The sequence below is a fragment of the Chlorocebus sabaeus genome, chromosome 21, assembly GCF_047675955.1.
Source record: "Chlorocebus sabaeus isolate Y175 chromosome 21, mChlSab1.0.hap1, whole genome shotgun sequence".
Classification (NCBI taxonomy): Eukaryota; Metazoa; Chordata; class Mammalia; order Primates; family Cercopithecidae; genus Chlorocebus; species Chlorocebus sabaeus.
In genome coordinates this window covers 125,272,980-125,286,114 of record NC_132924.1, presented here as the reverse complement: position 1 = coordinate 125,286,114, position 13,135 = coordinate 125,272,980, and the positions used below count along the sequence as shown (strand labels likewise).

At 43.9% G+C, this 13,135-nt stretch overlaps 1 protein-coding gene across 1 annotated transcript in view; it reads left to right on the top strand.

The window, feature by feature from the left end:
* The window catches only part of XRCC2 (X-ray repair cross complementing 2), a 32,940-nt gene extending 26,099 nt beyond the window's left edge, over window positions 1–6,841 (top strand). Inside the window, exon 3 of the mRNA XM_007983560.3 lies at window positions 5,393–6,841. Within this exon, the coding sequence (XP_007981751.3) occupies window positions 5,393–6,114 (722 nt within the window). The 3' untranslated portion in view covers window positions 6,115–6,841. The remainder of the gene's footprint in view (window positions 1–5,392) is intronic.
* The last annotated feature ends 6,294 nt before the right edge of the window (window positions 6,842–13,135 follow it).

Sequence of the window (13,135 nt, the reverse complement as noted above, 5' to 3'; positions counted from 1 at the left end):
AGAGTATCTCTTAGGCAGGGATTTAACCCTCAACTTCTTTGCCTCAGTTTCACTGGTTGGGAATCTGCTCTGTCCTTGCTGTTACTCTAGAAGCAGTGAATGCCTAGGCTAGTCCTGTTGTCTCCTGTCTTCTGAGTATCTCGGTTTTAAAAGTTTGGTTCACAAAATAAGATGTTAAATATGCTTTTGCGGACTACACAATTAATGCTCCAAGGCCACTGTTTTGGACAAACTCAGTGATCTTTTCCCGCCATTTTTCATTGTCATGACTTTTCTGCTGCATTTATTATTTAGTACTGTTTCATTTTCTTGAAACAGTCTCTTTTGCCCGGTAATGTTTTTCTTCCTGGTTTTCCTATTAAGTTTCTGTTTTAGCTGTCTTCTAATGCCTCTTCTAACTGTGGATATATCTCAAAAATTTAGTTTTGGCCTTAATTTTAGGTCCATATTACCCACCCATCAAAGAGATTTTTGTTTTTTCTCTATTATTTCTATGTGGATTACTCCTAGACTGCTATGACCAGCCCCTTATTACCATCTTGAATCTTTTTTTTTTTTTTTGAGATGGAGTTTCACTCTTATTGCCCAGGCTGGAGTGCAATGGGGCGATCTCAGCTCACTGCAACCTCTGCCTCCCAAGTTCAAGCAATTCTCCTGTCTCAGCCTCCCAAGTAGCTGGGATTACAGGCGCGTGCCACCATGCCCAGCTAATTTTTATATTTTTAGTAGAAGCAGGGTTTCATCATGTTGGCCAGGCTGGTCTTGAACTCCTAACCTCAGGTGAGCCACCTGCCTCATGCCTCAGCCTCCCAAAGTACTGGGATTATAGGCGTGAGCTACCGCGCCTGGCTTACCATCTTAAATCTTTTGTCTTAGTGGCTGTAGGACATTTTCATTTTGTGACACCTAGAGATACATTAAAAAAAAACCATACCATTTCGAAAGCTAAATTTTTGCTGGAATACTCAATGTGAATTATGTGAATTAAAAATTTCTACTTTGGGCTGGGTGGGGTGGTGCGTGCCTGTAATTCTAGCACTTTGGGAGGCTGAGATGGGTGGATCACTTGAACCCAGGAGTTTGAGATCAGCCTGGGCAACTCAGCAAGACTGTCTCTACAAAAAAATAAAAAATTAGGCGTGGTGGCACAAACCTGTGGTCCCAGCTACTCAGGAGGCTGAGGTGGGAGGATGGCTTGAGCCCAGGAGGCAGAGGTTGCAGTGAGCTGAGGTCACACCGCTACACTCTTGCCTGGGCGACAGAATAAGACCCTGTCTCAAAAAAAGTCTACTTTGTATCTATATTTGATGTGTGCAGGTACTTCCAAGCCTATCTTTCAGAAGAACTTTTAAATCACCATATTAGGTTTTCCTGCTGTATTAGTCCATTTTCACGCTGCTGATAAAGACATACCCAAGACTGGGCAATTTACAAAAGAAAGAGGTTTAATTGGACTTACAGTTCCATGTGCCTGGGGAAGCCTCACAATCATGGCAGAAGGCAAGGAGGAACAAGTCCCATCTTACATGGATGGCAGCAAGCAAAGAGAGCTTGTACAGGAAAATCTCCCTTATGATAACCATCAGATCCCATGAGACTTACTCACTATCACGGGAACAGCACAGGAAAGACCTGCCCCCATGATTCAATTACCCCCCACTGGGTCCCTCCCACAATATGTGGGAATTCAAATGAGAGTTGGGTGGGGACACAGCCAAACCCTATCACCTGCAGGACTGAGGCCCTCACCACGCTAAGTGTGAGACCCTGTAGTCTCTGGCAGCAGGCCCCACACTGGGCAGTTTGCTTCTCTTGCTTTGCCTCTTATGTTGGTCCCTGTGTCAACCCTGGTCTAGGACCTTCTTACCTGCTGAGCTCTGCCACCAAAGCCACACACCCCACCTGTCGCTCCCTACCAGACCTGCTTCCATTTAAAATGCCAGTTTCACAACTGGCTCTTAGGCCCTTAACCCTCACAAACCAAAACTCGTATTTTTATTCTTTAGATGTCTCTCATGAGGATCTTAAGAAGAAGGTAACTGATGAAGCACATTCAGAAGATCGTGGGTTTTGTGCTGGGGACAGAATACTCAAGTCCCAACCTTAGAGAAGCTAACAGGAAATGTAATCAAGTAAATAGTCAGTGCTTATATAGTGTGATCCGTGTGATGATGGGAGACGATAGAGTTTGTTATTTTCCCTACCTCAGTGTTACTAGGAGCAACAGGACATGTCTGAAGCAGCCTCTTTAAGGCATGCCGTACTCTAGAAAGGTGAGTAGCTGTGGGGCAGCCTCCCTGGCTGCCTCTCTGGGAGCAGGAGAGGGAGGATTTGCTCTGGTCTGCTTCTTGGTTTCCCGTCTGTGCTTCTGCATAGTCCCTCGTTCTCTATCACATAGGGCAGTAAAAGACGCTTGGTAGGCGTGGTGGGTTCAGCATAGCTCCTCAGTAACATAGTAAGAGAGGGCACGCCGAACATCTGGGTGGAACACAGGTTTAGCTGCTCTGTTAACTTTTAATTAGATGGACAGTTGTTAATATGAAAATAATTTTACTCCTTGAGCCTGGAATCTCTTTTTTTTTTTTCTTTCTTTTTAGAGACAGGGTCTCCCTCTGTTGCCTGGGCTAGAGTGCAGTGACATGATCACGGCTCACTGTAGCCTCAACCTCACAGGCTCCCACTTCACCCTGAGTAGCTGAGACTGGGACTATAGGCACATGCCACCACGCCCAGCTATTTCTTTTTTTAAATTTTTTATAGAGGCAGGGTCTCCCTATGTTGCCCAGGCTCGTCATGAACTCCTGGGCTCAAGTGATCCTCCCACTTCAGCTTCTAAAGTGCTGGATTACAGACCTGAGCCACTGTGCCCAGCCATGTGTAGAATTCTTAAATACAAAAGAGAAGTCTATGAGAACTGATAACATACTGCGCTATAAGAAAGCTGAAGCCAGGTGTGGTGGCTCATGCCTGTAATCCCAGCACTTTGGGAGGCTGACACAGGCAGACCACTTGAACCCGGGAGTTCAAGACCAGCCTGGGCAACATGGTGGAATCCGGTCTCTACAAGAAATACAAAAATTAGCCAGGCACGATGACGCATGCCTGTAGTCCCAGCTACTTGAGAGGCTGAGGTGGAATCAGTTTTTAAAGTTCTTAAGGGAAATTTAGAATTGCCAGTTGTATGTAAGATTATGGTAGAAATTTGGTGCAGTCTTGGCTCACTGCAGCCTCTACCTCCTGGGCTCAACTGATTCTCCAACCTCAGCCTCCCAGTTAGCTGGGACTAGTGATGCACACAACCATGGGTGGCTGTTTTTTGTTTTTGTTTTTTTTTTAATTGTAGTGTCGGAGTCTCACTATATTGACCAGGCTGATATCTAACTCTTGGGCTCAAGTGATCCTCCTGCCTTGATCTCCCAAAGTGCAGGGAATTACAGGCATGAGCTACTGTACCCAACCTAGATTTCTTAAACATTATTTGTGAATACTCCAACTTACAACGGTTTGTTAAGAAGAAGAAGAAAGGCCGGGTACGGTGGTTCACACCTGTAATCCCAGCACTTTGGGAGGCTGAGGTGGGTGGATCACCTGAGGTCAGGAGTTTGAGACCAGTCTGGCCAACATGGCAAAACCCCATCTCTACCAAAATACAAAAATTAGCTGGGGGTGGTAGCGCACACCTGTAATGGCAGCTACTCGGGAGGCTGAGGCAGGAGAATTGCTTGAACCTGGGAAGCGTTGCAGTAAGCCAAGATTGCACCACTGCACTCCAGCCTAGGCAACAGAACAAGATTCCATCTCAAAAAAAATTAAAATTAATCATAAGAAACAAAGTAATTGAATTCTTTTTTTGTTTGTTTTTTGAGACGGAGTTTCGCTCTTGTCACCCAGGCTGGAGTGCAATGGCGTAATCTCAGCTCACTGCAACCTCTGTCTCCCGGGTTCAAGTGTTTCTCCTGCCTCAGCCTCCCAAGTAGCTGGGATTACAGGTGCCCGCCACCACGCCCAGCTAATTTATTGTATTTTTAGTAGGGTTTCACTATGTTGGCCAGGCTGATCTTGAACTCCTGACCTCCGGTGATCCGCCCACCTCTGCCTCCCAAAGTGCTGGGATTACAGGTGTGAGCCACTGTGCCCAGCCCTTGAATTCTTATATAGACCATCATTTGGTTGGGGATAATAGTTGGCATTTTAACGTAGTGTTTCCAATCAGGTAGTTCAGCCATACATTAATAATGACAAGCAAGAGTTGAATGCCACTGTTGAGTGCATTTTGAAAAGCTCTGGAAGCAAGGCAACTTGCCCAGTGTCGTTTGATTTAACTTGTGCTGTCCTCAATGAGTTATCTGAGCCTATATAGGAGAGTTGGAGTCTTTAATGTTCAGAGTAGTTGACTTTGATCTTTAATGCTAGGAAAATAATTTCTAATGCAGCTGGACATGGTTTCAAGAGATCATTCCAATAGCAAAGAATAACTGAAGGCAGTTTGGGAACGTGTGAGGTTGTTTTCAGTTGAAGGGTGCTGTTGGCATTTAGGGCCTGAGAGCCATGGGCTCTTGCCTCAGTAATGTGTGAAACCACAAAATCCAGAATTGTTCACCCCATAACATCAGTAACATTGAGAAACCCTAATTAGGGAGTGCTTTCACCTGCAGGTCATAGAAGTCCAACTTAGTGGCTTGCCCAGGTGGAGGCTTGTTTTCCTCACATCCTGAGTGGCACAGAGGCAGGCTGTGCGTGGCTGGTGGGGGCTCTGTATGCCCAGAGTTCTGGGCACCTTCTGTCTTCCACGCCACCATCCTTGGGGGGGCTTTCATCCTCACTGCTTCCAGATGGCTGCTCCACCCCCACAGGAGGGCGCGGCAGGGCAGAAGGCATCCCTGGATAGGAAAGAATCATCAACAGAGAGCAGCCTGCATCTCACTGGTGACAGCTGTGTTACCTGGTAACCTTTCTTTTCAAAGGAGACCATGAAAAATAGTTTTAAAGTGGACACATTTCCCTCCTCATCAAATTAGGGTTTTATACTTTAGGAAGAGGGGAAGAATGGATATGGTGTAATCAACTACCAGAAATGGTGTGTACTGTAGTAATCAGATTTTTGAAAGGCCCTAGATCTGTGGCTCTTTATTTTCAAATCTCGCAAATTGAAGTGGAAGTGCGTGTGAGCCTGGCCCGAGGAGAGTCCCCTGGCCTCTTCCAAGCTTCTCACCGGGCTCTGATGTCCTTGTTTCTTGGATTTGCTTGTACAGCTCCATTTTGGCAAAAGTGAATTTAGATTTTCTTTCACATTCCAGTAAATGTCTTTTTAAACTTTTTTGCAGACTTTGCATTTTATAGCCTACCCTTGAGCTCTACTGCATTTTGACTGAGATTTTTAAATTTTACACAGGTGATATTCTTGAATTTCATGGCTCAGAAGGAACAGGAAAAACAGAAATGCTTTATCACCTAACAGCACGATGTATACTTCCCAAATCAGAAGGTGGCCTGGAAGTAGAAGTCTTATTTATTGACACAGATTACCACTTCGATATGCTCCGGCTGGTTACAGTTCTTGAGCACAGACTATCCCGTAGCTCTGAAGAAATCATCAAATACTGCCTGGGAAGATTTTTTTTGGTGTACTGCAGTAGTAGCACCCACTTACTTCTTACACTGTACTCGCTAGAAAGTATGTTTTGTAGTCACCCGTCTCTCTGCCTTTTGATTTTGGATAGCCTGTCAGCTTTTTACTGGATAGACCGTGTCAATGGAGGAGAGAGTGTTAACTTACAGGAGTCTACTCTGAGGAAATGTTCTCAGTGCTTAGAGAAGCTTGTAAATGACTATCGCCTGGTTCTTTTTGCAACGACACAAACCATAATGCAGAAAGCCTCAAACTCGTCGGAAGAACCTTCTCCTGCCTCTCGACGCCTGTGTGACGTGGACGTAGACTACAGACCCTATCTCTGTAAGGCATGGCAGCAACTGGTGAAGCACAGGATGTTTTTCTCCAAACAAGATGATTCTCAAAGCAGCAACCAATTTGCATTAGTTTCACGTTGTTTAAAAAGTAACAGTTTTAAAAAACATTTTTTTATTATTGGAGAAAGTGGGGTTGAATTTTGTTGATATGTATCATAAAACAGTCTTTTGCAGGGTACTATGCAAACCTGAAAATTTTTCTTTCTCAAGACAGAGTCTCACTCTGTCTCCCAGGCTGGAGTGCAGTGGCGCAATCATGGCTCACTGCAGCCTTGAACTCCTGGCCTCAAGGGTTCCTCCTATGTGTGCCTCCCAGAGTGCAGGGATTACAGGTGTGAGCCACTGCTCGCGGCCACAAGTTTTCTTTTCTTTTCTTTTTTTTTTTGAGACAGAGTCTCACTCTGTTTCCCAGGCTGTTGGAGTGCAGTGGTACGATCTTGGCTTACTGCAACCTCTGCCTCCTGGGTTCAAGAGATTCTCCTGCCTCAGCCTCCCAAGTAGGTGGGATTACAGGCACTCACCACCACGCCGGCCTAATGTTTGTATTTTTAGTAGAGACAGGGTTTCACCACGTTAGCCAGGCTGGTCTCCAACTCCTGACCTCAAGTAATCCACCTGCCTCGGCCTCCCAAAGTGCTGGGATTGCAGGCCCGTGCCTGGCCCTAAAGTTTTAAACTCCAGGGGAATTAATAGTATTTCTTTACAGAATGGATCTGTTAAACTAGCACAGTAAAACTAAAGACTATTCTGTTTCTAGGCTGTTGAATCAAAGTGATTTTAGCAATTAAACTTTGTATTAAGCTTGCTTTAAAAGGAAATAAATAATATATACATGTATGTGCCTAAATAAAATGGACATATTTAACTTTGTGTCACATTTTTGGAATTCAGTTAAGTCCTTTGTTGTTTAAGAAAGTTTAAATGCATTTATTTATTTATTTATTTATTTATTCATTCATTTATTTTGAGATGGAGTCTTGTTCTGTCACTCAGGTTGGAGTGCAGTGGCGTGATCTTGGCCCACTGTAACCTCTGCCTCCCAGGTTCAAGTGATTCTCGTGTCTCAGCCTCCCAAGTAGCTGGGACTAGAGGCATGCGTCACCACACCCAGCTAATTGTTGTTGTTGTTGTTTGTTTGTTTTTGTTTGTTTTTTGAGACGGAGTCTTGCTCTGTCGCCCAGGCTGGAGTGCAGTGGCGCAATCTCGGCTCACTGCAACCTCCGCCTCCCAGGTTTACGCCATTCTCCTGCCTCAGCCTCCCGAGTAGCTGGGACTACAGGCACCCGCCACAACGCCCGGCTAATTTTTTGTATTTTTAGTAGAGACAGGGTTTCACCATGTTAGCCAGGATGGTCTCAATCTCCTGACCTTGCAATCCACCTGCCTCGGCCTCTCAAAGTGCTGGGATTACAGGTATGAGCTGTTGCGCCTGGCATCTTTTCTTTCCTTTTTTCTCTCTCTCAGATGCCTCTTTTTTTTTTTTTTTTTTTTGAGACAGGATCTCGGTCTGTTTCCCAGCCTAGAGTGCAATGGTGCAATCACAGCTTACTGCAGCCTCGACCTCCCAGGTTCCAGTGAGCCTCCTACCTCGGCCTCTTGAGTAGCTGGGACTATAGGCATGGACCACCACACCCAGCTAATTTTTGTATTTTTTTGTAGAGACTGCTTTCACCACGTTGGCCAGGCTGGTCTCAAACTCCTGGGCTCAAACAATCCATCTACCTCGGCCTCCCAATGTGCTAGAATTACAGGTGTGAGCTACCATGCCCAGCCAATTACTAGTATTTTCTTACCTATTTAGAATAGTCAGACATACCTCAAAATGGATTGAATCATTTCCAGCTGAGAGCTGGAAAGGCTATTTTTTTGTTGTTTTTGAGATGGACTTTCTCCCTCTGCTGCCCAGGCTGGAGTGCGGTGGCACAATCTCGGCTCACTGCAATCTCCGCCTCCCAGGTTCAAGTGATTCTCCTGGCTCAGCCTCCCGAGTCGCTGGGATTACAGGCATGCACCACCACGCCCAGCTGTATTTTGTATTTTTAGTAGAGATGGGTTTGCCATTTTGGTCAGGTTGGTCTTGAACTCCTGACCTCAAGTGATCCGCCTGCCTCGGCCTCCCAAAGTGCTAGGATTACAGGCGTGAGCCACCGCACTTGGCATGGACAGGAACTTTGGTGCAGGGATGGCCCGAATGGGAGCGTGCACCTCAAGGGGTATACAAGGTGATATGGTGGAGGAAGAAAATTTTAGAAATTCTATTAATACATTTTAATTCAAGAAAAGATCCATTTATATTGGTTTGATATTTAGATTGACTTCAGCAGTCTCCTTCAATCTGTATGTCAGAGTGTCATATGTCACATATGTATCTGAGTTACTCCATGGGAAAAACGGAAGGGATTTAGAGTAGTGTTCTCATGGGTTTGTTCATTTGTATGTTACTTCTTCAGTTAAAACTATTTCACTGTAAATGCACTTATCTCATGAACGTTCTTTTCAAGGGTTTAAGAGGAACACTGCAAAGAAACTGAGCGGGAAATCATGTTCTTCATAACGCAGCCTAGCAGATGCAGCAGGTGCTGTCCGTGCCCGCCCACCAGTCCTGGGCCTGCTTCTCTGGCCCACCACAGTTTCCAAACAGCCAGGGCTTCTGAGGGTGTCTTCTCGACGTCACAGCCTGCCAGGCTGCATGTGGGGCAAGCTGGGCTGTCCTTCAACGAGGGGCATTTGGTGCATAAACACCTGGATTTGCTCAGCCCTCAGTGAGAGGACACTGAGCTGTTTCTCAGAGTGGCCCCAGCAGGAGGCACTCCCAGTTGCTTACAGCGATAACCTCTTCATGCACACATCACTTGCTGCCTTCCTCCCTTCCATTCCTCACTTCCCACTTTCTCAGGGGCCTCCTGGGATGTCTCCCTTGTGAACAAGGCCTGTCTTAGGAATGTGTCAGCACACAGTAAAAAGTCATCAGACTAACAGCCCTTCAGTGGTGTTTGCCCTTCAGCCACATTATGAAATTAAACAGGATGGCAGTTGTTCACACCCACACACCTGTACGCTCCCACTAAATATTTTATCATGAAAATATGTGTGTGTGTGTGTGTGTGTATATATATATTTTTTTTGGAGACACAGTCTCTGCCACCCAGGCTGGAGTGCAGTGGTGTGATCTTGGCTCACTGCAACTTCCGCCTCCTGAGCTCAAGCAATTCTCCTGACTCAGCCTCCCAAGTAGCTGGGATTACAGGCGCCTGCCACCACGCCTGGCTAATTTTTGTATTTTTAGTAGAGGCGGGGTTTCACCATGTTGGCCTGGCTGGTCTTGAACTCCTGACCTCAGGTGATCCACCTCTGCCTCCCAAAGTGCTGGGATTAAGACTTGAGCCACCACGCCTGGCCATGAATATATATATTTTTTAATAGTTCATCTTTCTGAATTTTGTGTACTTTTGTTATATGTAATACATGTTATACTTAAGTAATCTATAAACATTTGTAAGTTGGGGGAATATGCTAATTTTCCCCCATCAGGGTGTATGGTCAGTACAATTCAGAATCTTTCTCTCCTCTAGACTCCTACTTTCAGCTCTGCAGAAAAGATGTGAATATTCAGTTACCTTCCCTTTCAAGCTCTAAATTGTGCATGCCAAGTGTGTATGAAAAACTCAGCAGCTCACAGCAGAAGTCTAGCCTTGAATATGATAGGATTTTCCATTTCCCCTTTCTATAAAATAAGTGTTAATTTAATGGACTGTTATTCACAGATTTATAACTTATTCTTCAGGAACATGATTAAAAAATAATGAGCTTTCATATTAAATTATCAATTGTATATTAATGTATCAGACTAAAGACTTCATTATCTTAAAAAGATTTGTTATTTGACATGTTGGAAGGAATTAAGAATACTGGCTAGGCCGGGCACAGTGGCTCATGCCTGTAATTGCAGCACTTTGGGAGGCCGAGGTGGACGGATCACTTGAGGTCAGGAGTTCGAGACCAGCCTGGCCAACATGGTGAAATTCCGTCTCTACTAAAAATACAAAAATTAGCCGGGTGTGGTGGTGCACACCTGTAATCCCAGCTACTAGGGAGTCTGAGGCAAAAGAATTGCTTGAGCCCCAGAGGCATAGGTTGCAGTGAGCTGAGATTGTGCCACTGCACTCCAGTCTGGGCAACAGAGTGAGACTGCATCTCAAAAAAAGAAAAGAAGAAAAGAATACCGGTTAATAAAAAAAAAAAAAGACTTATACACTAGAAATTTTAAGGCTGGCATGGTGGCTCACACTTGTAATCCCAGCACTTTGGGAAGCTGAGGCAGGCGGATCATTTCAGGTCAGGAGTTTGAGACCAGCCTTGCCAACATGGTGAAACCCTGTCTCTACTAAAAATACAACAAAAGTTAGCCAGGCGGTAGAGGCATGTGCCTGTAATCCTAGCTACTCGGGAGGCTGAGGCAGGAAAATTGCTTGAGCCTGGGAGGTGGAGGGTGGAGTAAGCCGAGATTGTGCCACTGCATTCCAGACTGGGCAACAGTGAGACCCCGTCTCAAAAAAATAGGAAAAAAAAAAAGAAATTTTAGCACTTGTGAAAAGAACTTACCTTATAAAGAGAAAGAGAGACACCACATTGTAAGTTACATATGCAGCAGACACCAGGGATGCGGGATAGAACCAGAAGAATAATAGAAGTGCATGTTTACAAATCTTAGAATATCCCATGTATTTATTTACCTGCAAAAAACAACAACAACAAAAAATGGGGATCATAAAATACTTTTCTTCCTCACGGTCGTTTTGAGAATCTAGTGAAAAAAATACATGTGAAAAATAGTTCAGACATTCATTCCATATATACTATACAAAATAGGGTATGCGCCTTATCACTTGCTTCAAATATATAGTTTTCTGCTTTTAACTATAAGATGCTGTATGATCAATATCATTAATTTTTTATGTAGACTACTCTGTTATATACAGCTTATCTAAGAATGAGATTGAAATAAGACATTTTCAGATAAAGCAAAACAGAATTTACCACAAAAATTTCTTCACTAAAGGAACTTTTAAAAGATTATCCCAGAAAGTAAATCTGAGATGTCAGAAGTAATGATGAGTAAATGGTAAGTACTTGAGTAAATCTAAAGAAATATTGACAGTAAGGCAATCCTAAGCAAAAAGAACAAAGCTGGAGGCATCATGCTACCCAGCTTCAAACTATACTGTAAGGCTACAGTAACCAAAACAGCATAGTACTGGCACAAAAACAAACGTAGACCAATGGAACAGAATAGAGAATTTAGAAATGAGATCACACACCTATAATTTTCAGATCTTCGACAAACCTGACAAAAACAAGCAATGGGCAATAGATTCTCTATTCAATAAATGGTGCTGGGATAAATGGCCAGCCATATGCAAAAAATTGAAAATGGACCCCTTCCTTATGCTGTATACAAAAATTAGCTCAAGATGGATTAAAGACTTAATGTAAAACCCAAAATAATAAAAATCTTGGAAGACAACCCAGGCAATACCATTCAGGACATAGGCACAGGCAAAGATTTCATGATGAAGATGCCAAAAACAATTGCAACAAAAGCAAAAATTGACAAATGGGATCTAATTAAACTAAAGAGCTTCTGCACAGCACAAGAAACTTTCAACAGAGTAAACAGACAGCTTACAGAATGGGAGAAAATTGTTGCAAACTATGCATCTGAGAAAGGTCTGAAATCCAGCATCTATAGGGAACTTAAACAAATTTAGAAGAAAAAACCACCCCATTAAAAAGTGGGCAAAGGACATGAACAGACACTTTTCAGAAGACATCTGTGGCCAACAATCCTATGAAAAAAAGCCCAACATCACTGTCACTAGAGAAATGCAAATCGAAGCCACAATGAGATACCATCTCACACCAGTCCGAATGGCTATTATAAAAACGTCAAAAAATAACAGATGCTGGTGAGGTTGTGGAGAAAAAGATATGCTTATATACTGTTGGTGGAAGTGTAAATTAAATTAGTTCAGCCATTGTGGAAGACAGTGTGGGGATAAAGACAGAGATACCATTCGACCCAGCAATGTCATTACCGGGTATATACCCAAAGGAATAGAAATCATTCTGTTATAAAGACACATGCACGTGTATGTTCATTGCAGCACTGTTCACAATAGCAAAGGCATAAAATCAACTTAAATGCCCATCAGTGACAGACTGGATTAAAAAAATGTGGTACATACATACCAGGGAATACTATGCAGCCATAAAAAGGAACAAGATTGACCGGGCATGGTGGCTCATGCCTGTGATCCCAGCACTTTGCGAGGCTGAGGTGTGTGAATTGCCTGAGCCCAAGGGGTCGAGACCAGCCTGGGCAACATGGTGAAACCCCATCTCTACTAAAATACAAAAAAATTAGCTGGGCATGGTGGTGCGCGCCTGTAGTCCCAGCTACTCAGGAGGCCAAGGCAGGAGAATTGCTGGAACCTGGGAGGCAGAGGTTGCAGTGAGCCGAGATTACGCCATTGCACTCCAGCCTGGGTGACTCCATCTCTAAAAAATAAAAATAAATAAATAAAAAATAAGGAACAAGATCATGCCTTTGCCAGGGACATGGATGGGGCTGGACGCTATTATCCTTAGCAAACTAACATAGGAACAGAAAACCAGATACTGCATGTTCTCACTTGTAAGTGGGAGCTAAATGATGAGAACTCATGGACACAAAGAAGGGAACCACCCACTGGGGCCAACATGAGGGTGGAGGGTTGGAGGGAGAAGAACAGAAAGAAAAACTACTGGGTACTAAGCTTGGTTCCTGGGTGACAAAATAATCTGTACAACAAATCCCTGTGGCACAAGCTTACCTATATAACAAACCTGCACACGTACCCTTGAACTTAAACATTTTTGAAAAGTCGATAGTATAAAACAATATTTGATTTGTGGGGAAAAAACATGACATAAAGTTAAAATTCAAGATAACCCATCGTCTCCTTTAAGCCTAGCATATGTAAGGTAAGTAACTGAACTTACTCGACCTGAAGATCTTGTAGTATTCTTTTTTGTTTTGAGGCAGGGTCTCACTCTCTCACCCAAGCTGGAGTGCAGTGGCGTGATCTTGACTCACTGCAGCCTGCACCTTCTGGGCTCAAGCGATCCT